The sequence below is a fragment of the Pygocentrus nattereri genome, chromosome 29 (genome assembly GCF_015220715.1).
Source record: "Pygocentrus nattereri isolate fPygNat1 chromosome 29, fPygNat1.pri, whole genome shotgun sequence".
Taxonomy (NCBI): domain Eukaryota; kingdom Metazoa; phylum Chordata; class Actinopteri; order Characiformes; family Serrasalmidae; genus Pygocentrus; species Pygocentrus nattereri.
The window spans coordinates 9,841,442-9,869,222 of NC_051239.1; the positions used below are offsets into that span (position 1 = coordinate 9,841,442).

Sequence of the window (27,781 nt, forward strand, 5' to 3'; positions counted from 1 at the left end):
AGGCAGATGTTTACTGAGTAAAATTGCCACACCTCTTGATTTAAACTGAAACTTTGACAGACTTCACCCACCCATCTAGTATGTAAACGCGTATGATTGGACATATTTAAATGTGTTTCCTGGAGGAAAGCAATGTCCACCTTTAACTGATGTAGATGTGCTAAAACCCTCTTACGTTTCACAGGATGATTCATCCCTTTAATATTCTAGCTTACAAATGAAATTGGGCATACCGTCTTCCCTCCTACTTTTACCTTCTGTGCCCATCCATCCATTTTCTAAGCCACTTCTCCGTCAGGGTCGCGGGGGGGTGCTGGAGCCTATCCCAGCAGTCTTCGGGCAAAAGGCAGGATACACCCTGGACAGGTCGCCAGTCCATCACAGGACAGACAGACAGACACAGCCAGTCACTCCTAGGGGCAATGTAGCATGTCCAATTGGCCTGAGAACCTGGAGGAAACCCACGCAGACACGGGGAGAACATGCAAACTCCACACAGAGAGGACCCTGGTCACCCGGCCGGGGAATCGAACCCAGGCCCTCCTTGCTGTGAGGCAACAGCGCTACACACCACGCCACTGTGCCGCCCCACCTTCTGTGCCATGATTTGAAATAATACACATCACTTCTTAACCCCTTATCATTGTAGAAAGAATAAAAAAATACAGTACATAAAATATAATATAAAATATAGAAAGAAATACGTATAAACACTGAAACCCTTGTAACCCCATCATTCCCACTTCTTCTTACCCATCCTCACAGGGTCGAACCCTCCCCCACTATATGGTATCCACACAGTGTGCTTGTACTAGGGAAACTATTAAGCCAGAAGCTAAACTCTTCAAAACATATGAACTTTTTAGACGTATATCTCAATCAAAAATAGGGTTACTTCGTCTCATGAAATATTAACAAACTTTTTCCAAACTATTACGGTTTATAAATGAACTCTGAAGGATGTTGTGTTTCAAACCAACAACAAGCCATGCCCAACACCAAAATATACATTACACATATCACACACACCTCATAATTTATATCAATCATATTATTACTAACTCCGCTCTCATCCCAAACTTGCCCCAGCTCGAAAGGTCAAACAATCAAAATAGGCCGGTTAGGAACCACGTCCCGTTCATTAAAGTAGACCCAGTCAGGCTCTGCACCCCCTTTACATAAGAGGAAACTCCGAATGTGCGGCGGTTGGTTATTTTATAATATCTTGTGCGATGTACTTCTGGGCATCATCTGGCGAGGTGAAATTCTTCTCCACTCCTTTGTAAGTGATGTGAAGCTTTGCCGGATGAAGGATGCCCAAAGGAAGTCCATTGATGCCACGCAACTGCTGTCTGATGTCATTGAAGGCTGCTCGCGCCCGGGCGACTTTCGCTGTGTAGTCCGGATACACCGAGATGGTCAAGTCGTTCACAGCCACACGTTTCCTTTCTCTGGCAAGTCGCAAGATGTTAGAGCAGTCATGAAAATAGTGAAGACGGGCCACTATGGCTCTAGGGGTTGCTCCTTGCTTCGGGGGTGGCTGTAAGGTGCGGTGTGCTCTATCCAGTAGAGGGGCCTTTTCTAGCTGAAAGGCGTCCTTCAAGAGTGCAGAGACTGCCGACACGCTGCAGCTGCCTCCGCCCTCTGGTATCCCTATTATCCCAATGTTATGACACCTGGACCTTCCAGATCCTCACATCTGTCCTCTAAGGCCGCCACTTGGTTTGAAAGTTGTTGTACAGTGCGCTGTAATGCCACAACGTCATCTGAACATCCAGAAAGCCCCCTTTCTATGGAGTCAAATTAGGGTCTTTAATGGTGACGAGAAAAAAATATATCGCAAATATAAGATTAGCATTTTGCATTTTACGTTCCTATTTTGTTTCTGCAATACTTTCCCTCTTTTGCGTTTCTTTCGTTTGCGCGTCACACTGCTTTTCTTTGCAAAATGCTAATCTTATATTTGCGATATTTTTTTTTCTAGACCCTAATTTGACTCCATACCTTTCCATCTGCTCCATGGTGTTTTCCATTGCTGCGACATCCTTCCTTATATCAGTCTTAAAGTTAGACATTTCCTTCCATCTCCTGTTTAATAGCAGAAATTTCGCTTTCAAACACCACTCGGATCTCATCCTTGAAAATGCTCACAAAATCCGCTCGCAACACTGCCACTAACTCGTCTTTGAAGGCCATGATTTGGGAAGGGCTTACCGCCGTCACAGGTGTTTGAGCGGGGTTATCGGAATCACCCGAGACCCTTGGGGGTGACGGCGCGTTAGCTTTAGCAGGCCCAGTCGAAGAAATGGCCACAGGACCCTTTAGTGGTCCTGCTGGCCATGATGTGCCTTCCCTTTCGTAAAGTATGCAAGTTGGATATAAAGTGAAGAGACTTGTAATCTGTATTACGCCCAAATATCACTTAAATGACTAAAAGTTCTGGAGAGCTCTGCAAAATGCAACCCACACCATCGCTCGCTCACTGGCGCCCCCTCAGCAGTCATGTTTTTGATATAATGGGGGAAACAGGAAGTTGCCAGGCTCCTCATAAACCGGCTCTGTTACTAACTTGTCTCTGTGTGTTGCTAACTTATCTGTTCTGTGTGTCACGTGACTAAATTTAATTTTGTATTTAAGCCTCCAGGTTTTCCTGACCATATTTTTGGACTTCCTGACTTTGCCCCATTTTGTCTTTGTCGTTTTGCATCTGGTTGCCCGAAATTTTTTGTTATGTGTGTGGTTCTCTGTATTTTGGCCTTTTTGGATTTGACCACTGCCTGTTTACCGTCTATGAGTACTGCCAAACCCTTTATGAGTAAAGCCTAATTTTCACTACAGGTGTCTAGCTGGTTCTGTCTTGTTGCGATAGTGACAATAATAAAATGTAATCAGAAAATAAATCATCAAAGAAAACATAATAATATTAATAGGGTGAAATGGGATTGGTCCTAAAACTGGAGAGATGTGGTCCCTTTTCTTGGGGCCCATAAGCAGCCTAGCAACTGCACTCAGAGGCAAGGCAATATAATATTAGGTCCTCTACACACAGAATAATAGTAATGTAGACATGAGGAAATGAAAGCATTAATGACTTTTTCCAAGTCTTGAAACATAAGAAATAGTTTAATTTTTTTATTTAAACCGGGTTGATAAAATCTATATTTGACAGCAGCTGCAAAGCTCTGAAATGAATCTAACTGAATTTCCATAAAGGCCTCACTGTATTCAGCATTGTGTTTTCATGTGGATGTAAGAGATTCATTCAAGCTTGGGAATCAGTTCAGAGGAGTCCCTTCGATTCACCCATCATTGGCGCTCGTCGACTGTGAAATAAAGCTCATAAAGGAATCAATGACCACTGATCGAAACTTAAGATGACTGGAACACAACCGATTGTTTGTATTAGCTGTTAAGAATGGAAATCAATCTGGTTGAATTCCCATCAGAAGACTTAGATTCAAATTATGAAGAAACGGGCTGATTCTCCGCTGAGTCAGGGTTGTGTTTCAGGTTGAAGCCACGGTTAAAATGTATGTTAAGGGGGAAACTTATAACTCTTAAAAGAATGGTTCTTCAAGGGTTCTTTAGTGAAGAACATGGTATCTATATAGAACCATGAGCACTCTTACTTGATTAAAGGGTTCACTGTACTGTGAAAGGGTTCTTCAGATTGATGGAGGGTGTGGTGTAGATGTTTCTATATAGAACCTTTTTGAAAATGGCTGTGTATAGTACCAAAAAGGGTTCTTCTGTTGTTCCGATGTCAAGCTTCTATATAGAACCACCTACAGTACATTCCCCATCAATCTGAAGAACCATTTAATCATGCAAAGGGTTTTTTGAGTGTCCATGGTTCTATATAGGACCACTTTACTAAAGAACCATCTTTGAAGAAGCATTTTTTTAAGACTACATTTTTCCAAATGTTTCCATAATTCCATCATTGAGATGTAAATATTCAAAGTGGTTTGATGTGAAATACATACACACACACACACACACACACACACACACACACACACACACACACACACAATATTTCGAAATATTTAGTTAAAAAAAAAACACAAAAAAAACATTTGGTTTCTTTACAGTGGTGCTGATAAGAACCAGAGGTCACCATGTCTACAACATAGACATATATACATACATATACACAGCACATCGCATTGATTTTCAGCTGGTTAGAGCGCTAACTGGCTGTCACTGTGTGAACCCACACAATCCCCCTTATTAATTATTTTCAAAGTTGAGTTGGTAGCTGTTGTGTCCTGTTTCTGATATAATAGCAGAAATAAGAAGTGATTCCCCTTCAACTCAGCTTTATTTCTGTTGATGGTGTGAGCAGCAATGCTGATACACCCTGAGGTCATCTTCATGACTACATGAGTAGAATTCCCAGTAGAGGGGGCATTTTCTTCACTTTTCCCTGCTTGGAGGTCAGAAATGAGCTTTAATCAAATTCAATATTAGTGTTTTGAGCTGTTGGATAACGCCGAGTGCCTGTTAGCTGTGCATGTTCCTGAAAAATCCCTTCACACTTTACAAGTGGCCTTCTAGCACAGATTGCGTAACCATAACACAGGCTAACACTGAGAAGTGAAGATAACAATGAGTGTCTCTCTCTCTCTCTCTCTACCCCTCTCTCCATTCTCTATCTCTGCCTCCGCTCTACCTTTCTCTCTCCTCTCACTGTCTCCTTTACCCCCCCCCTCTCTCTCTGTCTCTCTCTCTCTCTCTGTCTCTCTCTTTCTGTCTCTTTCTCTCTCTCTCTCTCTCTCTCTCTCTCTCTCTCTCTGTCTCTCTCTTTCTGTCTGTCTCTCTCTCTCTCTCTCTCTCTCTCTCTCTCTCTCTCTCTCTCTCTCTCCTCTCACTGTCTCCTTTACCCCCCTGTCTCTCTCTGGCTCTCTCTCTCTCTGTCTCTCTCTCTATCTCTCTCTGTCTCTCTGTCTCTCTCTCTGTCTCTCTCTGTCTCTCTCTCTGTCTCTCTCTCTGTCTCTCTCTGTCTCTCTCTCTGTCTCTCTCTCTCTTTCTCTCTGTCTCTCTCTGTCTCTCTCTCTCTCTCTTTCTCTCTCTCTCTCTCTCTCTCGCTCTCTCTGCATTGACCAGTCCTCTATTCACACACTCCTCTCTCCCAGCAGACTGTGTGTGTGTGTGTGTGTGTGTGTGTGTGTGTGTGTGTGTGTGTGTGTGTGTGCGCGTGCGTGCGTGCAACGGTCTCATCCTCACTCACTCGCTCACTCTCAGCCAGAGAGGAGACAATGCGAGTGTAGAGGAGCTCAGATCCACCGTGCACTGCGGAGAGAAGCACTGTTTCCAGCTCTGCGCTTCTGAACAGGTGAGAGTTTAACGCCGCATCTCAGCCGTTTACTTCCTCAACTTACAGATCACAGTCAGCACTGATGCTTCTTCCAGCTCTGCATGTCTCTCTTACCCTTAGCTTTCACACAGAGTATTCTTCAGAGAGAAATACAGGCAGCCTGGAGTCTTCAGAGGGAAATGCTTCAGTGTGAGTTTCTGAGGAAAATGGTTCAGTTTTAATGTTCTAAGGAAATGCCTTAGTGTGAGGTTTCAGTATGAATTTTAAAGAGAAAATGTTTTAGTATAAATCTTCAAAATAAAATGCTTCAGTGAAAAGCTTCAGTATAAATTTTCAGTATAAATTTTCAGTATAAATTTTCAGAAAGAAAATACTTTAGTCTGAATTTTTAGAAGAAAATGCTTTCACATGAATTGTCAGAGGTCAGAAGCTTCTGTATGATTTTTTTATATGGAAATGTAGCAGATGACATTTAGCCTGAAATTTCTTCTGATTTCACTACTTTTTTGTCTTTAATCTTACTCTTTTCTCTAAGTAGGCTACATCCTTCTCAATGAGACTTTCATTTTTATGACTTAAGGCTATACAGGCTAATTACGCCGCTCTCTCTTCCTCTGTAGCACACATACATACAGAGCACAGAGAGAGAGAGAGAGAGAGAGAGAGAGAGAGAGAGAGAGAGAGAGAGAGAGAGAGAGAGAGACATTTGCTATGTATTTATGAATTACATTAAAATGGACGTAATTTTCACAGGAACAAAATAAATCAATACAGTAATCACCAAAGTAAGTGAGCTGCAAGACAAAGTGATGTTATTATATTTTGTAAATGATGTATTTTAATTCAAAGCATTACTTTCTCATTGGAGAGTAGCTCAGTTCTGATTAGCATCTATTTGTTTTCAGGCATTATGGGGACTCTCAGAGATCTACAGTTTGCGCTCCAGCTGAAGATTGAAGAGCTGCGGCAGAGAGATGCTCTGATTGATGAACTGGAGCTGGAGCTGGACGCCAAAGATGACCTGATCCGCCGCCTGCAGGGAGAGTTGGACCGTCTGCGGGTCACTCTCGGTGCTCCTGGGTCGTCCACAGGTAGCCAACTTCATTCTGTTTGGCAGTTGTTGAGATGATTTAGGCGGTTTGCAGAATCCCAGTTAGGACTGTTTGAGGCTAGATACCCTCGACTTTGATTCCAAGTGATGGAAGTCAATTCCAAGAGTCAATTCCATGCATTCATTTTCTCGATTCTCGATTCTACAAATCAAGACATGCACTTTCACACCTGCACTTCTTTATAACAGTGATGGAATGGATGGGGTTCGCGGGTAAATGCAAGCTAGTTAGATAAATAGGAAAGCAGTGATCTTTAACCATTTCAGGTTTATACATACTGTCAAATACGTATCTCCAAAACAGTAACTTAACTGAAGGGTACAGATCATAAGGCTACATGACACCTACATAAACATGTCATGGCAACTGACATAACCCTACATAAATATTTATAAATGCTTAGTCCAATAGATGTCATTCGCTGTAAAGGTTACATTTGCCGATTTTGATCAAAGTGAGTTAAAGCAGCTTTTATGACAGATGATGCCTATTGGAATAAGCGTTTATAATCATTTATGTAAGGTTATGTCAGTTGTGATGACAAGCTTATATGGCTTTCACGTAGCATTATGAATCCAACAGTAAAGTGTTACCAACGTTATTAACATTCATTGTAAGTTAATGTCAAAGGACTTTATTCTAGGACTCTTATTCTAAGTGTATTTATTGGCGCATTTTTGTTAGTCTTTTTCAAATTTCACACCATGTAAAAGACATCTGCTGTCTTCATGGCACTTTTTAGATTTTTTATTACTTTGACAATATGTTGACATTGTCAGACCTTGGGGAGCTCAGGCAATTATAGTCCTGGAACATTTGAAATGGGTATTTTTCGCACAAATGCAAATTGGCCTGTGATTTTGGAGCAGCCTTGAGTTGTATTGCCTACCAAGTAGGTAAACATTTAAAATGTAAGGCAGAGAAGGTACTGATGCGTATTGAGCTGTATCTGAAGAACAGGTGCAGGTGGAATTGATGCTGAATCGAAGCCCCCAGCTAAGGTTTTAGGCTGCTGCACATAGGACATTTCCGACTTGCCCTCCTCAAGGCCTGTATTGAAGAGAATATCACAGAGAGAAGTGTTGCCTTTGATGGTTTAATTATGTTTCCCATTGAATTTTTCCATTACTCCATTCCATTTTCAAAGCCACTGACGCGCTCACTTCTGTGTCCTCTTAAGAACCCAATCACAAATTGCACAAACAGTGCCAAGACCACCACATCTGTTAACCATTCGATGTCTAGAGTTATTACTGTCAGATTGCTATAAGTAATTGTATAAATATGTAACTAATTACATAGCTATGTTATAAATTAATGTTACATTTACATTCCATTTATATTCAGCGGCCTGATGTGTTTTCTTCTCCAAAACGAGGCTCTAAATCATACAAATCATAATAAAACAACACTTCTTCTAATCACAAACGCAAATGGGGTATGGATTGAAAGTAGAATCGGCGCTTTTGACAGACTTCCTCCTGGCACTTCTAGTTCACATTGAATGGGTTAATAACAGCAAACTACGGATCTCCTGAGTGGTGCGACCATCTACGCTTTGACTTTCTTGACAAGTTTGATTCTCTGTGATGCCACAGCCATCCGTAAGGAGTGCAAGGCCCAATCCCATTTCTGATTTTTACGCCTACCCCTTGTTGTCGAGTGTCACAAGGGGTAGTGGTTGAAATCTTCCTCTGCAAAATAAAAAAATAAAAAGAACATTACTTCTTTAACAGGCTACTAGTGCTGCTCTGTAGGTGACCCTGCCAGTCTGCAGTGATAGCAGAGGAGGATAAAGTTCAGCTCTTCACTGCTGGGCTTTAGCTACATTTAGGATATCATATGCTTTCAAAGAGGGGGGTCAATTATTTATTATCATCCACTCCTAATTCTTCAGTGATATGAAGCTAAACTCAATTATTCATACTAGACATTTCTTATGCTTGTTATGAAAAAAAGATCATAATACATTGAAACGACATTAAACTAAGATAATACAGTGGTTATTGTCATTTTTAACAGTGAAAATACTCACATTAGTGGGTTTCTTTGGTCGCTTCCGCTGCCATCTTGCCAGTTAGCAGTTGTTTCTTTACTCTGTTTAGAGTGTGTCTCTGAAAAACCTCCATTTGGAGGAACATGTAGCCATAACACTTCACCCTACCCCTTTATCCCAAATAAAATCAGGATACACTACCCCTAGACGTGAATGAGTAGGGCTAAGTGGTAGAGGTGAGGACTGAAATGGGATTTGGCCCAAGAGAACATATTTGCCCTGGCTCACTGGGCAGCGTGGTCCTCACTCTACTTTATCACTCATACAATGCACAGTGCTATCCAACACAGGCTGGTATAACAGAATTAGGAGTCTAGCTGTCCAATAGCGATATGTTAGCTGCATTTGGAAATGATGTGGCAGCGCTTCATGTAACTTGGAGGAAGCCTATGCTGGCCTTTACCCTCCTGGCTTGGTGGTATTGCGTGATGGAGGAGAACTGACTAATGGATATACTTGGACGTGGCTAATTTGAGGAGAAATGCAAAAAACACCAGCCTTTTATCAAATCATACCTCATAATCCCCATATTTTGACCTAGCGCTGTAACAGTCAATGAAAGTTCTTCGTGCTCTCTGTTTTTCATGCTGTAGGGCAGCACCGGGCTCCCTCATTAAGGGCAAAGAGAAGAGCTGTGGTAACAGAGCCTACAGACCTGGACCCCAAACTGCTCTTACAAAACCCTCCAGTGATCCACAGCAAGAGCCAAGAGTGAGTCCATCAACTTACTCTCTCACACTCTTATTTGTTTTTGTTCTCTACTAGCCCACATCTCTTTCTACCTCTACATAACAGCACCTTTTAACAGGGGGAAGTGTGTAAGGGCTGCAGCAGTACTTTCTTTTTCAAATATTTCTTTGTATATGATCATAAATATTTAAATATTCATTTAGAATAAGGGAGTAAGGACATAAATATTCAATAAGAATGAACGAAGCTTAAGAAATGAGTTTCACTTTATGAAATTTAAAAAAGCTTATTATTATTTATTATTATATTATTATCAGCACACACACACACACACACACACACACACACACACACACACACACACATGCGCACACACACACACACACACACATGCGCACACACACACACACACACACACATATGTGCACACGCACACACACAGGTTGCCAGTCCATCACTGGGCAGACAGACATACACAGTCTCACATACATTCACAACTATGGGAAATTTAGCACGTCCAGTTCATCTGACTGCATGTCTTTGGAAGCCACACAGACATGAGGAGAACATTCAAACTCCACACAGAAAGGAACCTGGTTGCCCAGCCGGAGAATCAAACCCATGCCCTATTATTATTATTAGTAGTAGTAGTTGTAGTAGTAGTAATGATCTATTTATTACTATCAGCACACACACACACACACACACACACACACACACACACACACACACACACACACACACACACACACACATGCATATACACACATACATACGTGCACGAGCACACACACACGCACACACACGCCCCTAACCTGATTGCTGACACAGTTGGAACATGTTAGTGATGAGCAGTGCAGCATCGTCCTAAAAACTGACTGAGGGTAAAAACTGAGTGGAGTCTCGACAGCCTGACCTCTGACTACTGACGGCTGAGATACCAGCTCGGCTTAGAGGGGAAAAGATCACCTATGGCTGAAATCACTGTTTTTGTGTAATATACAGGCAGATTATCTCATTTTCTTTAGATACGACATTCTTGCACTCTAGAGAGTCGCTAATGTTTCGCTTCACAAACAAAAGCTTCCTGTCATGCTGATAAAAACAGATGCACAGAAGCACATGCTTCCATCAACATGGGTAAAAGTGTAGGTTATTTGTAAGTGTAGGTTCTGTAAAACGCTTGTTGAACCCAAAAATCTGTAATGAACAGCCTTTTGTGGTTTGTTGCTTTATTATTTTATGGAGTGTTTTGACTCCATATTCATAACAGCATTAAATATTCAGAGCTGGGACAGTAAGCCGTATTGAAACATTGATGAAATGGGAGAAAATAATTTATAAATGTTGACTTTTATATGATTTAAATATGCTGCTATATTAATGTTATATTCGTTATATTAAGTATATAATGTTATATTATGTTATATGTTATATCTAGGTCCGTTTCCACTTCTACCAGATGGGGGCGATGAAGCTGAGTCTGAATATTACAGAAACAAGCAAAGCAAAGACAAATCAAGTTCTGAAGGCAGAAATATGGACACTAATACTGTCTTTTACATCAGAGCTCACGGTGGCTCTTGTAGGCCGTTCGCTCAGTACTTCAGCCTTAAGCAGAGTCTTGAGTGCACTTGGTTTCAGTGCATTAAATCCATGAAAAACCTATTGGGTGTGAAAAGACCTCATCAAACTTTACGACTGAATTTTAAACTACAAGCATGAAAAACACGTTTCTGATGGTGTTTTCCCTGCATGACAGACTTCAGAATGGAAGGAAATGAAGTGATAAATTCTGCTTCATAGCTGTTATCAGTAATTATTGATATATTGATAAGTGGTTCCTGTGTTCTTATCAGGAGATTCAACTTGCCTACTCTCTATTTAAATATGAGGATATCTGGGAGGCAGAAGTAGCTAAATTGCCCATCTCTACATTATCCTCTTATTTTTTTGCTTCCATCTGGCTCTCGTCTCTCTTTCCCTTGTGTGAAATATGGCCGTGGCCTCAGGGGCTTCTCCACCTCTGATAGCCGCGCCTCGAGATTTCACCCACACGGAGGAGCAGAGGTTGATAATAGTGTTGGACGCTGAACTGAGATTTTTCTAGTCTGTTTTGACGCTGGCCCAGAGGCGAGCAAAGGCAAAGGCCATGCAAGCGACACTGAGTTATTGATGTACAGTGTGTATCGCTCCACCTCTGTCTCTCTCACTCTCTCTCTCTGTCACTTTCTGTCTCCAAGCTCTCAGAGAGTGATCGAGGCGGCGCTGATGGAGAACGAGTGGCTGAGGTTTGTGGGCAGAGAGCAGCTGCTGGCGCTGGTGGACTGCGCTTACTCCACCACAGCTGGCCAGGGGACAAAAGTCTTTCAGGAGGGAGAGGAGGCGTCTCACACATTCATAGTGGAAGGTAGGGAGCTGGAGGATGGGGGGAAAGAAAGATGGAAACTGGCAACAGTGCATCAAAATCAAATGTAAACACATTTTCCCTCCTCTGAACACAATCAGACATGTTCAGTGTCTTCTTTAATTTTGCACTGGACATGTAATAATAATGTATAGACCATCAATTAGCTTCACACAGAATAGATCTCCAGAAGTCAGAGACCACCCTTCATTTATTTCATTTCCAGTTAAAGCAGGCATTCAGTGGAAAAGCTTCCCTTTTCAGCTTGCTTTATCAACTTGTTCTTTGACAGAAAATTACCCAGAAGCCTCAAGAACTAAAGATCTGTTTTGCAGTATTTAGTGTGTCCACTCTTTGGCTTTATTACAGCTTCCATTCTTTTCAGGAAACTTGCTTTCAGTCTACACAAGAAGTCATCTAGAAGTCTTAGAAGTCAGTTCCATTTTCTACTTCTCACAATCCAAATAACCCCAACTACAAATTTAGACTCATCAGTCCATAAAACATCTCAGATGTCCAGTTTTGATGTTTTAGCTCAGGGGTTGGCAACCCAAATATTAAGAAGAGCCATTTTGTTCTTTCAGTAAAAATCAGACACACATTGGGAGCCACAACTTTTCATATACGTGTTACCATCCTGGCTGTAAATGTGTCTCAGAATGTGCTAATGTGCTAGTATAGGCTAAAAAATAGTATTAACAAAAAACGCAGACTTACTTTGTTCTGCTTTAAGCTTTAGCTCAGCTATAGACACTTTTCTCAAATCTCTAGCAGGAAACGTTTCCATGAAAGTAGAACAGTTTCTTGTAAAAGCACTTTTTCGGTATGTTCATCTTAAGTCTCTCTCTTTTCAGTTTCGTCAGCTACTAGCTAAGTGAGGCTGTTGTCTGCGTTGCTATGGTCACCAGCAGTCTGCATGCCAACTTTCAGGGTGCAAAGATGAATTAGCAGTTATACATTAACTCCAGTATTTTAGGCCATTGATTGTTAAAACTGTTAAAACTGCTGATTACAACAATCAGCAGAGCTTTATTTTGTTGTTATTTTTATTCTCATGTGGAGCCACAACAGAGCAGTAAAAGAGTCGCATTCGGCTCCAGAGCCTCATGTTGACGGCCCCTGTTCTAGTGCATTTTTGTTTGTTTTTATTTCTTTTTTATTTATTCAAAGTAATAAACAAAATTCAGATACTTTTGACCACTGTTTCTAGCTATGCTAATGTACTTCTGTCAATTTCTATAGCTAACTGCATATCCTAGAAAACACATAAGAAAGACTATTTGTTATATATATTATATATGTTATATATGGATGGCTGAAAAAGTGTCTGGTAACCCAAAGTGTGATACTAATTGGCGGAATATATTATTTTCTATTATGTGTTTAGATGAATCAGCCTTGTAGCTCCAGGGCAAAACTAAAGAAGTGACCAGACATGTTTTGACTGCTCAGATGTATTAACAGCAATGGGAAAATTGTCCAAATAAGATTTTTCTCTGGCCTTCATGCCAGTTCCATGCCATATTCACTGCTTGTCAGTCCTTTAACCCCTTAACATTCCAGGTTTATTTCCTGCTAAGGCTTATTACTCAGTAACAGGGACTTCAATGAAAACTAATGGAGCTATTCTTAGAGTATAGAAGCATGTTTTGCGTTAAATCCAAGACATGTTGAAACTAGGGATGATGTTTATTAACAAACTTTGGAAAGTTGATGTATATTTAAGCAATAGAACACGAGAGGGCGTTATTGCGAAATAACATCCCGGCTGTGATTTGGTCGCCATAGATCATCACAGCCATGATGTTATTCGAGGCACCACACAACCTTGAGTGTTCTATTGCTTTTATACAACAGTTAAATAAGTAAGAAATGAATAAACTGGGCTGTGAATGTGTCATGTAATCTGTTTTAATGTTCACAGATCCTTCCCTCAAATTATAGTTCCTTAACAAGCAGCTTGTTTCTATGGCAGAGTAACGAACTCCGCTCACTCGCTGGACAGTCAGCAGTTCGCTCTCCAGCTCCTTACACTAAACTCCCAAACTGTCATCACCACTGAGCAGCTTTTCAGTTTTTTTCTTGCATCGGTTTTGTGGCTCAGTCTGATTTGGTCAGACTCTGAAGACGAGACTACATGTTTTGCGAATGGTATTTGGTTCATTTCTGGCTGATTCCAGGTTGTTTAGCTGTTCTTGTGTCACAGCTGCTGACTGAAAAGCTGCTCAGTGGTGATGACAGTTTGGGAAGTTAGTGGCGTCTCATCTTCAGAATCGGACCAAATCGGCTGTTGGTCAAATGTGATCTTAACAGTGTCTGTTTTCTGTTTGTGGCAAAGTAAGAAGTAAAAAAGGTTCAAATGGCTTGAGCGTCTCCTTTAGCCGTCAAAGTCGTTGCTTAGCAACAGCGTCTCAGCAGAGTGATACAGCGTTTGTGAAAAACCTGTGATGTTATGGTGAAATAAGAGCACGGTTAGAACACCTCTCAACCAATCAGCTTGTATAGTAGTATAGTAGTATAATATAATATGATGTAATATAATAAGTCACATATAATAATATGTGCATTGTTTATGTAAAATACAAGCACAGTTTTGTTGCCCTTATTGAAGGCCCCTTGTGACCAGTGTTACAGAGTAATTTCATCAGATGTGCGTTTGAACTTTTGAGATGTGACGCTACGCGTTTTACATCGTTACCCCTCTGCTTCGAAAACTCTCATTACCCCAAACACACAGTGAAGCTGATACTGCCTAAGGCCTAGTTTGAATGATTTATCAGCAGTGCAGCTTTCCTCTAACAAACACTGACATGCCCATGATCTTTAATACATAACCCACTGTCTACTCTCTCTCTCTCGCTGTCTGTCTGTCTCTGGAGGTCAGGTTCAGGTAGTACAAGCCAATGTTTGTATTAGACTTCTGCTACCATTTGGTTTGTTTATTTTACTGCAGCAGTATTGCTAACTTTCAGCCCCATATCTCTGCTGTCGGAACAAAACCTTGTATCTCCGTTTTTCTCGTTTTTCAGTTTTTGACATAGTTCAAAATTGCCCTTTACATTTTGTTAAAAATTTCATGATGAATGGACCAAAAGAAACGGCCCAAGAAGTCTGGTTCCATTGACAAAGCAAAGTATGTTTTTTCCTTCTCCTGTAAAATTACCCCTTTGAGGTTGCGGCACTTTTCCCTTGTCTGCTATCCCTCCAGACTGGCAGGGTCGCCCACAGAGCAGCACTAGTAGCTGTTAATGAAGTAATGCTGTTTTTTATTTAAGGGTCTCATTTCGTAGGGAAGATTTCAACCACTACCCAGTTCCAAGGGGTTAGGGTGACTCTCGAAAACAAGGACTAGGGGTGAAAATAAGAAATGGGATTGGGCCTAATACTGAACTTTGGGGTGTGTAAAAAAATATCCCTGCACATTTGACTTTGAAAAACTGAAAGTGAGTTTCCTGTAAAGAACAGAAGCTGTAATAAAGGTGAGAGCGCTCTTTGCCTCTCTTTGACACCTTTGTGATGAATGATGTCGTTTACCTGCATTCAAAGATCTTTTTTTTCCAAAGAGATCAAGTACTAACCTACCAACATGAACTAACGCAACTGACAAAATAATTAGTACTATCAGCTGGTTTACAGCTTTTTCTTATTGTGTACAATACAGTGTTCCTGTCTCATTCCACTTTATTGCACCTAACTTTTTTTACTGGATTGAAATGTTATGATTTCTTCAGCTGTTCAGCTGTTAACACCATTATCTGATCCACATTTCATGTGAAGAGCTACTTTGGAAATGTTTAATAAAAAGATGTTTCACATGTTGATGACTTATTTCCCCACATAGATTTTGTACATAAATCCACACGTACAGCAGCACATAAATGCACATAAACCCACACATCATAGCATAATAAGTGAACCTCAGCAAACAAATATAATACAAGTGTAGGATACGGCCTCTTTGACACACCGTGCATATGACAGTTCAAACTCCTTGACTGCTCTAAGCCACAAGGATCGCAGTGCTCCTGTTTCGAAGAACAGAGCAAAAGAGTAGAGAAGAATAGAGGGAAAAATAGGGGGATAATCTCAGTGTGTGATGTTCTGAGGCAAGATACAAATAGAGGAATAAAGCACGTGTTAAAGGCAGAGATCTACTCGCTGTCACTAAAGTGGTTATCAGCACTGTGGACCGTGACACACCACCTCGGTGTGACAGGTTGCCGTGGCGCCACTGGTTGCCGAGCTCTCGTCTCCGTGGTGTCGCCTTTGGAGATGTTGCCTGTAATCTGTGACAGTTGAGCTAATCTGTCACTCAACACCTGTCGCCCCTGGCAACAAACCTGAGACTGAGGGCACTGGTCTAATGTGTGTGTGTGTTTGCAGAGGGGAAGCTGGAGGCGTCCAGAGCCGGACAGAAATTGCACATCATTGAGGCGGGGACACTCTGTGGAGAACTGGCTCTGCTTTATAACCACACCTGCACTAATACTGTCACAGGTACACACACACACACACACACACACACACACACACACACACACACACGCACAGTACTGTATTTGTAATAATAGTACATCTCAAGTAAGTATCGTTGCTGTTAGAATTCAAACCTCTTTTTTTGTGGATTTTCATTTTTTGCATGGTTTTAAAACACCAGGTGGCCTTTATATTGTCACCTCCCAGCGAGGAGGGCCTGGGTTCGATTCCCAGGCCGGGTGACCGGGGTCCTCTCTGTGTGGAGTTTGCATGTTCTCCCCGTGTCTGTGTGGGTTTCCTCCGGGTTCTCCAGTTTCCTCCCACAGTCCAAAGACATGCAGTCAGGCCAATTGGACATGCTGAATTGCCCCTAGGTGTGAGTGTGTGAGTGACTCTCTGCCCTGTGATGGACTGGCAACCTGTCCAGGGTGTATCCTGCCTTCCGCCTGATGACCGCTGGGATAGGCTCCAGCGACCCTGACGGAGAAGCAGCTTAGAAAGTGGATGGATGGATGGATGGATGGATGGATGGATGGATGGATGTATATATACAGATATGAGAATTATGTTTTGAACTATTTAAATCCAAAGTGCGAAGTTGAAAGAATATGATTCACTACTGAAACACACATTTTCTGCAGTTAAGTAAACTGTTCTGCGTTTTAATGAAAACTATTAAGATTTTATGCGTGTGCCACTGTTCATACCTGTGTTTGCCAGTCATGTGCTGGGTATGAATTCTGAAGTTTGAATTCTGCTAAATCAGCTAAGATTGTCACTCCTGAAACAGTCAATACTGAAACATTTGGTAAAGTTTCAGCACTGTTAGGATTGTTTTGGTAGTGACAAAATGGAATGTTTAGTCCTTTTTTTCAAGATAGAGATACAGGGTCACTGAAAGTAAAATGATTTTAGTCTAAAGTCCAAGTCAGTCAAAGTCCAAAATGTGTTTGAAATGACTTTGAACCAATTTGGTGGAACAATCTGTATACAATAATTTGAAATGAAATAGCTTGGCTTGTTCATACATGTTCTTCATACAAATTTTCAAAGCCTGATCTTAAACCTAACTCTAATCCTAATCTTAGTGACCAAAAACTAAACAAATTGTCTTCCTCTTTTTTTATTTTATTAAAAAAAAAGCAACTTGCAGTGTTTGTTATTTAAAAATCCAGGACCGTTTTGTTTGTTTGTTGGTTCTGTAGGCTAGTCCTGTTTTTCTCTGGTTTTACTAGAATGTTTGTCCTGAAAATGTGCAAAAACAAACACCCCATACACACACACATTAGAGATGCTGTGCCAGTGTGAGCTGTGTGAAAGCTCACAATGAGCTGCAGATTATTCCCATCAGCGCTGATCTGATGTGGCATGGGGAGATCAATGGAATTTCAAATCAAAGATAAGTCAAAACCTTCTCAACCTTCCAGAACATTCCCAAACAGAGTGTGCACACACACACACACACACACACACACACACACACACACACACACACACACACACACACCAGACTTCCGAACACATCCGCCATCTGCTTCACTCCTCTGCTCATCCCACAGCCTGTAGAACACTGTCAATCATGTGATACATGCATTACATATAGTGCCTAAACATTTTTACTTTTAATATAGTAATATTAAATAATAATATTATTATTATACTATTAGGAATATCGTATCTACACTCATTGGCCATTTTTAGCACTTATATGGGTGCACATTGTTTAGACGTTCTGACTGTAGCCCATCTGTTACTGTGCAATTTATCATCCCTTGTCTACCTCCTCAGTCGGTGGAAAAACACCACCATAGGAACCCCACTAATCAGAGGTTGAGAGTGGTCCACCAACAGAGCCCTGCCTGTAACATCCCATATAAATAAAAATATTGCATGGCCACAACTTATTAACACATGGGTTATATATATATCACAACTTAGTAAGGCGTGGGAATGAAATCATGCCTTACTAAATCATGGCTACGCATTATTATCTCATTTCCATGCCTTACTAAGTGGTGGCCACGACTTAATTATCTTGTTGCCATGCCTTGCTAAGTCATCGCCATATTTATTCAGGATGTCACCAGCAGGGATCTGTATGCAAAACCTACACTCACCGGCCACTTTATTAGGTACAATTGCTTGTTAACACAAATAGCTAATCAGCCAATCACACGGCTGCAACTCAGTGCATTTAGGCATGTAGAGGTGGTCAAGATAACTTGCTGAAGTGCAGTCCGAGCATCAGAACGGGGAAGAAAGGGGATTTAAGTGACTCTGAACGCGGCGTGGTTGTTGGTGCCAGATGGGCTGGAAACTGCTGATCTACTGAGATTTTCATGCACAATCATCTCTAGTGTTTACAGAGAATGGTCCGAAAAAGAGGAAATACCCAGAGAGCAGCAGTTGTGTGGGTGAAAATGCCTTGTTGATGTGAGAGGTCAGAGGAGAATGGGCAGACTGGTTCCAGATGATAGAAAGGCAACAGGAACTCAAATAGATAAACAAAATCTCTGAAAAATGTTTCCAACACATCGTTGAAAGTATGACACAAAGAATTAAGGCAGTTTTGAAGGCAAAAGGGGGTCCAACCTTTTACTAGCAGCAAGTGGCCAGTGAGTGTATAATTACCCAACTGTGTGGTCAGGAGTGATGACAGATGAAAGAATAATACAAAGCATAAACAAAAGAGCTGCAGCATCTAACTATACACCACCAAGGTGGAGCTACAACATAAAGGTTTTGGAAGGCCCCCATTCCAGGAGGGCCCTGGTTAGTTAGGTCTATTGTAACCCACAAGTTACAATAAGTTAAAGCTCCTGGGTGTGACACACTAACCCAACACTTTTGTGTATTCTACCTATTTAGAACTATTTATTTAACCTATAACCCTAAAATAGCCCTAAAACTCGTGGCCCCTTTTATACCTAATATTAACATGTCCAGGGTGAACAGGTCATAACTGTAGTTATGAAACAGGTGTATTTAATAATGGATGTTATATCAGTTTATTCAGTATCCCTGATGGAATTCTTCCACAGGCTATGAGTTTGTCATAACCGTTATGCTGGTATGCTACAAATAATACACAAAAAACACAGATAATACTATATACAAACAGCACAATCCATGCTAATGTTATGCCATTTAGCTGAATGGCTGAGTCAGGGATGTTTGTCTTCTTTCAAATGAAAAGGAAAATGCAGCTGGCCTTCAATCAAAGTAGTCCACTTTGTTTTTCAAGGCAGTTGACATAGACTGGCTGATCTTTTGGGGTTGGCCTTACATGGACACCAGAGCAACTGCTCTTAGCCTAAGGAGCTGCCTGATTCGGTCAGCTGCATGAGATGATGCCATGGTCAGGTCTTGTCTGCAAAACAAGGCGTGGACCAGCTGGCACTGAAGAGTGAATGACTGTAATATATTGAAAATCAAGCAGTGTCTGACATTCAGAGGTTTAAGTATACATGACGCACAAATGAAACAATTGACTCGAGAAATTTGATGAAGCTAAAGTTCTTTAGCATCTTATTAGCCACACTCTTTACACACTTTACACACTCCAGCCTTTCTTTCTGAGAGCAACCCGAGATGCTTTTCAAGTGGACTTGTAGACGACTTGCTTACATTTAAAATTCACTATTTGTATTTTTCTTAGAAACATATTTAATGCGTTCAAGCGAAAAGCCTTTAGCTCAAAACGGCTTCAGGATTATGAGAAAACATACACTTCATCATGCGGCTGTAAGCAGTTGCCTGGCTGTGTTTTAAAAAAATGAGAGAGCTTGGATACTGAAAGAGCAGATGGTACGGAGGCTGCATAGTAGTCCTGGAGACTCCAAGTGCTGAACATTTTAATGGTTTCTCTGCTCTAACAGAACCCATTCAGCTCATCAGGTAATTATAAGCCCTTCGCGAGCTGACTCACATGTGTTAAAGTAGGAAACACACTGCAATGTACAGCAGTGTCCCCAGAACTGACCAGGCAGCCACTTTTCAACCAGAATACCGGCTGATTCAATTCAATCTTTTGTTTTTAAAGGTCAAGGAGGACGTGATATATAGAGCTCAGTCCATAAGGAGCTAACCATATTGTTTCAGTAGTCCAGCAAATGACAATAACTAAGATGTTAAAGTGTAAGCATGGAGGTACATAAAGGGTCAACTTCAGAATTTACGTCTATGTCAAGTGCATCTAGAAATCGTAGCCTTTTTTTTCCACGATATTTAAAACCATATCATGCATTATTTCATGGCAACTGTTGCTAGGTTGGACAAACTACACTCAAAAAAATGATTTATGGCCATCATAAACATTAGAGCAAATCTTTTACTTAAAGCTTATTTGGAAAACATTAAAATATACTTATTTATATTTATTAGAAGCAACTCCATTTGGATAAATCCAATACTGACGTAATTGAATTGTATAAGATCTATTAGATTTTTCCATTAAATCTTATTAGGCGGCAGTGCACATGTGCAATAGTAAAAGGTAACGCATCATCCACCAGCTAAATTGCTTCAGCTGGCATGGTGGACACGAAACAGCTCTGTTTATTTTTACAATCTCCTGCCATCCTTCATTATTCAGTGCAACTGCAATGAAATCGTGAATGCGCATTAACTTCATTTGTGTTTTTCAGTGTTTCTGACCAAATATTAATGTTTCATTTTGCTTATTTTTAGAGAAGCTCTAGACAAACACCAACAAACTAGCTAGCTAGCATCCTTGCTAGGTCTGCTGTCATGGTAACGGCTACAAAAGGTAGATAAAATAAACAATGGCAGAGATTTATTGTAAAGCATGATATATAAATATGCATTCCATTAATATTCAAATCTATGAAGTTTTATTTCTTTCTTTCATGTTATACTTTAAAGTTTACATGTGTCTTGTAATGTGACTCAGCAAATACTGTTTAATACAGTTGGGACGACAGTAAATGTTTGTGAATTTACACAGTGTTTACACAGTCTAAGTAACTGTGCTGTGAGAACAGGGTTCAATACACAGAAGGTGCTATTAACTCTTTACAAATACATAAATGTGATATAAGAACTGCGCAAATCCTCCAAGCACTTGAGAACTTACATGATGGAGAAACATAAATTATAATATAATTTTTTACATTGGATTTATGTATTTAAATTGAATGGAAAATTGACATGTAATTAACATACATACGTTTTAACTTTTTGGCTTAAATATATAAATAATAATATAAAGAATAAAAGCCCATTGAACCTAATGAGAAATTGCAGCACTCAGTTTTGTTTTCAAGTATGAATGTTAACTACATACCATGTACACGCATTTATGCCCATCTTAGTCATTGTTCTGCTGTCAACACAGACCACAGCTGTTATTGCTACCAGTAAGCAGGTGAGGAAAGTTACTGAATTTTTAATTTGCCTTGTCAAATCTATTGCTCTTTTATTCCTGGTGGTTGCTAAGCCATTGCTAGGCCATGATATTCCTCATGAATGCTAAGGTGGACTGTATGGTAAACGTTGAGCGGTCACTAGTGGTTGAGTGGTTGGTGTAGTGTAGTGGATAACACCTCTGTCTTCTATGATGTAGACTGGGGTACAATACCCTACACTATACCAATGAGAGTCCTTGAGCAAGACTCCTAACACTAGCTTTGCCTACCTGTGTAAAAAAAATGATCAAATTATAAGTCTCTCTGGATAAGATCGTCTTACAAATGCCATGAATGTAAATATCTCTGAGCATGTTCAAATTTATACTTAAGTATCACTACTTACAATACTGATGTTTACTTTTGAGAATTGCATAAATGATTGATACCAAGTGAGTAACATTAATATATATTTTAGTAGGAAATTAATGTGTAGGACAAGATTGTACATGCAGGTACATGCATGCATAATACATTTAATTGCTTATCATAAACTGCATCATAATGTCTACTACATGCTAAACATGCATACTACATACTGCATAATATACTGCATACTGTGTACCTAAAATTAACAAAACACAGTACATACTATATTTAAATGCATACTACATACTGTATTAAACGCATACTGAAAATGGATGGATGAATGGATGGATGAAAATGTATACTACATACTACATTAAAATACTGGAGCATATTTAAAATGCATACAATATGCTACATTAAATGCATACTACATTTAAATGCATACTACATACTACATTAAAATGCTACTGGATATTTAAAATGTATACTACATTTAAGTGCATACTACATAAAAATGCTACTGGATATTTAAAATGCATATTACATATAAGCGCATATTACATACCACATTAAAATGCTACTACATATTTAAAATACCTACAACTTAGTACATTAAATGCATGATTCATACTGAAAATACATACTACATTTAAGTGCATACTACATACTGCATTAAAATGCTACTGCATATTTAAAATGCATATTGCATTTAAGTGCATACTACTTACTGCATTAAAATGCTACTACATATTTAAAATGCATGGTACAAACTTAGTACATTAAATGCATGCTACACACTTCAAAAGCATGCTACATTTAAATGCATACTACATACTACATTTAAATACATACTACTTAAAAATGTATACTGCATACTACATTTAAATGCATGATTCATGCTGAAAATGCATACTACATTTAAGTCTGTACTACATACTAAATTAAAAATGTACTACATATTTAAAATGCATACTACATACTACATTTAAATGCATAGTACATACTACATTAAATGCTATTGCATATTTAAAATACATACTACATACTATGTTTAAATGCATGTTTTAATGCATAATAATGCACACTACATACTTAAAATGCATACTATGCTGCATATAGAAGCATAAACACATGCTTTAGCCAGACTCACATAATTTCCATAATTAGCACTCACATTTCTGTGTTTTACAATAGTAGGTTGGTGAACAGACATAGACCCTTTTTACATACTAAAGAAGAACTTTTAAAATTACCTACTGATGGTGAGTTTCTAGCCTATGTGTTACTCAGTTTCAGATCTGTGGTATCACCCAACTCGAGTGGTCACTGGAGATCAATTTCTAAGAGAGATTAGTTAGAAGGATCACTGAAGGACGAGGAGCTGCTTGTGGGGTTCAGTATGCTCTATGGCTAGGAAACGCTGTCTGATCTTGTTTTAAAGGAAGTCAGGCAAGGTGAGGCCATGTTCTAAGGCTGTCACAGTAGGTCCTTTGTCTCTTGTCCTTGTCTTACCTTATCTGAGCCTGTATAGAGAACACACTGACAGAGAGATGTATTAATGCTCCTTTCCTTCCTGAGGTGGATGCCCCATAGAGGGTTTTGAGTTATGGAGAAGTCACTCTCCCAGAGTCTCTCTCTCTCTCTCTCCCCTGAGCTGTGGGCACCACCTTGACCTGTGTTTCTAATTGAAAGTGACAGAGAAAAGGGCAAGAAGCAGAAAGTAAAACAGAAGTGAGGGAGGAGGGGTCAATGCAATGCAATGCAATTTTCCAATAGACTGTGGATAAATTGAACCAGGGCCAAGATGCCTCCACTTTACTGTGCTTATCATTTCAGTGGTTTGTGCTTTGTGTCGAATACATGTACATACAGTATCTCACAAAAGTGAGTACACCCCTCACATTTCTGCAAATATTTTATTGTATCTTTTCATGGGACGACACTATAGAAATGAAACTTGAATATAACTTAGTCAGTGTACAGCTTATATAGCAGTACAGATTTACTGTCCTCTTAAAATAACACACAGCCATTAATGTCTAAATAGCTGGCAACACAAGTGAGTCCACCTCACAGTGAACATGTCCAAATTGAGCGCAATTGTGTCATTGTCCCTGCCTGGTGTCATGTGACTCGTTAGAGTTATAAGGTTCCAGGTGTGAATGAGGAGCAGGGCTGTTAAATTTGGTGTTTTGGGTACAATTCGCTCACACTGGCCACTGGATATTCATCATGGCACCTCATGGCAAAGAACTCTCTGAGGATGTGAGAAATAAAACTGTTGCTCTCCACAAAGATGCCTAGGCTATAAGAAGATTGCTAACACCCTGAAACTGAGAGATAGCGTGGTGGCCAAGGTCATACAGCGGTTCAAAGTTGAGTCCACATGTTCCGCGTCATATCTAAGGGTTAGCAAAAAATAGACACATGAGTGCTGTCAGCATTGCTGCAGAGGTTGAAGAAGTGGGCCTGTCAGCCTGTCAGTGCTCAGACCATATGCCGCACAATGCATCAACTCAGTCTGGATGGCCGTCACACACAGCCATTTATGTCTAAATAACTAGCAACCCAAGTAAGTACACCACACAGTGAACATGTCCAAATTGTGCTCGAAGCATCAATATTTTTGTGACTACTATTATTATCTTGCACTGCCTTAACCTTCTAATACATACATAATGTATAGATGCATACTACATACTTTAAATGCATGCTACACTAATTATATATGTATACTTCATACTTCAAATGCATACTATACACTAATTATAGATGCTACATACATATAGATGCATACTACATACATAGAGATGCGTACGACATACTTCTAATGCATACTATATATAGATGCATACTACATATTTCAAATGCATACTACATACTACATATAGCTGCATACTACATACAGTATATGGCCAAAAGTATTCAATCACCCATCAAAATCATTAAAATTCAGGTGTTCCAATCCCTTCCATGGCCACAGGTGTATAAAACCAAACACCTACGTCTGCAGACTGCTTCAACAAACATTTGTGAAAGAATGGGTCGCTCTCAGGAGCTCAGTGAATTCCAGCGTGGTACCGTGATAGGATGCCACCTGTCCAATGAGTCCAATTTCCTCGCTACTAAATATTCCACCTATAATATATTATATAATATAATTTAATACCACAGTGGTATTATAACAAAATGGAAGCAATTGAGAACGACAGCAACTCAGCCATAAAGTGGTAGGCCATGTGGCCTTCAGATTAGCTCAAGAACAGCGTAGAGAGCTTCATGGAATGGTTTTCATGGCTGAGCAGCTGCATCCAAGCCTTACATCACCAAGTGCAATGCTCCGGCTGGGAATCCGATGTACAAGCTTAGGTTTGGCAGTTGCCAGGAGAACGGTATTTGACTGACTGCATTGTCCCAAGTGTAAAGTTTGGTAGAGGGGGGATTATGGTGTGGGGTTGTTTTTCGGGAGTTGGGCTTGGCCCCTTAGTTCCAGTCAAAGGAGCTCTTAATGCTTCAGCAGACCAAGAGATTTTGGACAATTTCATGAACGAGTTTGGTATAGAAGAACTTGTCTGGCCTGCACAGACAAGGTACTAAAGAACAGGGTAAAAGGGGGCTAATAGTGCACCTATGTAGTAATGGTGGGGAGCGATGAGGTGGACGCACGTGCTGAGATAAGTGACTTTTATTTTGGGCAAATCCAGGGTCATGGTCAAAACGTTCCAGGTTCAAACAGCCAATATGAACAGATCGGGGTGAAGACATGATAAACAACACAGGACCTCAAACAAGAACCAAACACGAGAATACAATACATACATCCAACAAACATCAAACACGATCAAACAAAGACCAACAAGAAACTCAGAAAAACACAGGGCTTAAATACAAACAGGGATAAATGGACCCAGGTGGAAAACAGGTGGGAGCAATCAGGGGTGGAGTCACAAAACAAGGGGCCGGACTAAAAACCAAAACAAAGAAGCACATGGACAGGACTGGGAAGTAAACACAATAACACAAGCACATGGACAGGACAGGGAGGGGCCAATCGTGACAATATTATGCTTGGTATATAAGCAGTATGTAAATACTCCAAATGCATATTATCTACTAAACATAAATGCATGCTACATACTTAAAATACATATTTGATGTGTACATATTATGTAGTATGCAGGTGCACACAACATACTTAAAATGTACCCTGCTTACTACTTATAGATGCATACTACGTATTTTAAATGTATACTAAGTGTTCTAAATATGGTGATGACATACATTTGAATGCATAGTACAGACATACTACATAATAATGCATACTACTTACTATGCATATGCTTACAATGCATATTAGGCATTGCATAATAATGCACGCTACAGACATCATACAAATGCGTAATGCATAAAGTGCATACTGCATATAGATGTGTGCTCCATACTACATACAGATGCATAGTATATACTTAAAATGCAAACTATATACATCAAATGCATGCTACATAATGATGCATGACATACTCAAAGTGCATACTGCATGTGACTACTATTAATATAGTACCCATCTTTATGGAGGATGTACATACATGAATAGTATTGTAGCATGAATCTATATGTAGTGTATGCACATTTTAAATGCATACTCTCTACTAGATGTAAATACATGCTACATATGTGATATTTACATATTTTGTGGTATGTAGATGAATTAAACATACTTTAAGTGAATACTACTTACTACTTATAGATCCATAATATATACTTAAAATCCATACTACCTGCTACTAACAGATGCCTGCTACATACTTAAAATGCATGTATTATGCAGATGTAATATGTAGATAATGTGTATGTAAAGGTGCACATAGTACTATAAATAAGTGCATACTGTACATGTAAAATGCACACTACTTGCATACTACCTATGGATGCATGCTACTTACTGAAAAGTCATCCTAGAAACAATACTATATATGAATGCATGCTAAATACTATACATGCACACTACATGCCTAAAATACATAAAATATACTATATGCATACTACATTTAAAATGCATACTATGCAATACTCCATACTGCATAATAATGCATGTTACATACTACATATAGATGGATACTGCATACTTAAAATGAACTCTGCACAATAAAGCATACTGCATATTTAAAATGCATATTATTACTATCAGATTTGTCAGTTCTTCTGTCGCTCACTCTCTCTTTCTCTCTCTCTCTGTCACTCTGTCTCTCTGTATAGCCTTAGTTTCTGAATGTCGACTTTGATTGTCTGGCACTTTTATCTTCTAGTCTATCACCTCTTCCAATTCTCACTGTCTTTTTCTCTCTTTTTTGCCCCTTTCCATTCCCATGCTGAAAAATTTCTCAATCTATTTCCTCAGCACCCTGTTGTGTCCATGGCCTGAGTGACAACCTGAAATTGTGTTTCTCTTTCTTCCTCTCCCTCTGTCTTTTTCTGTCTCTTGCCCTGCCTTTCTCATAATAGCAGCTACAAAGGTCAGGGTGAACGATGAACTTAGTATTTGGGTTTTCTCAGCTGAAAGGATTTCACACTGTTGGCTTTATCATCAGCCAGGTGTACACCCCCAGGTCTAATCGCTTCATGTCCATTAGACCGTGTCCCAGTTTAAAATCCACCACAGCTGATAATACTGCGAAAGTTCCTCATCATTTGGATCAATAGGTGTCTGACTGCAGTCAGCGGCACAATTATAAAATAATCCTTTTTTTAAAGACTAAATTAGGTCACGGCTAATTTCACCCACTAGCTAGGTCTCCCCCTGTCACACCAGGCTACGAAGCTGGAAGGGGGGGACGGCTGACATGGGCTACCTCTAAGACACATGAAGCACCACCACATCTTATAGAATATGTTGCTGTTAATGCAACAAGAGCGCTACAGGCAGATCTGTTGTATAAGCTAACTGACATTGTGCTGAGCGAAGGGGGAGGAGGAGGCCCATTCTAC

At 40.0% G+C, this 27,781-nt stretch overlaps 1 protein-coding gene across 3 annotated transcripts in view; it reads left to right on the forward strand.

Annotated features, from left to right (window-relative positions):
* Positions 1 to 5,195: 5,195 nt before the first annotated feature.
* prkg1l (protein kinase cGMP-dependent 1, like) overlaps positions 5,196 to 27,781 on the forward strand; it is a 57,118-nt gene continuing 34,532 nt past the window's right edge. For 2 of the 3 annotated variants that reach the window (XM_017696265.2, XM_017696266.2), the window contains exons 1-5: positions 5,196 to 5,338; positions 6,226 to 6,411; positions 9,082 to 9,199; positions 11,422 to 11,588; positions 15,969 to 16,082. In XM_017696265.2, the coding sequence (XP_017551754.1) occupies positions 6,231 to 6,411; positions 9,082 to 9,199; positions 11,422 to 11,588; positions 15,969 to 16,082 (580 nt within the window). In that variant the 5' untranslated portion in view covers positions 5,196 to 5,338; positions 6,226 to 6,230. The remainder of the gene's footprint in view (positions 5,339 to 6,225; positions 6,412 to 9,081; positions 9,200 to 11,421; positions 11,589 to 15,968; positions 16,083 to 27,781) is intronic. The other variant, XM_037535974.1, reaches the window with a different exon arrangement.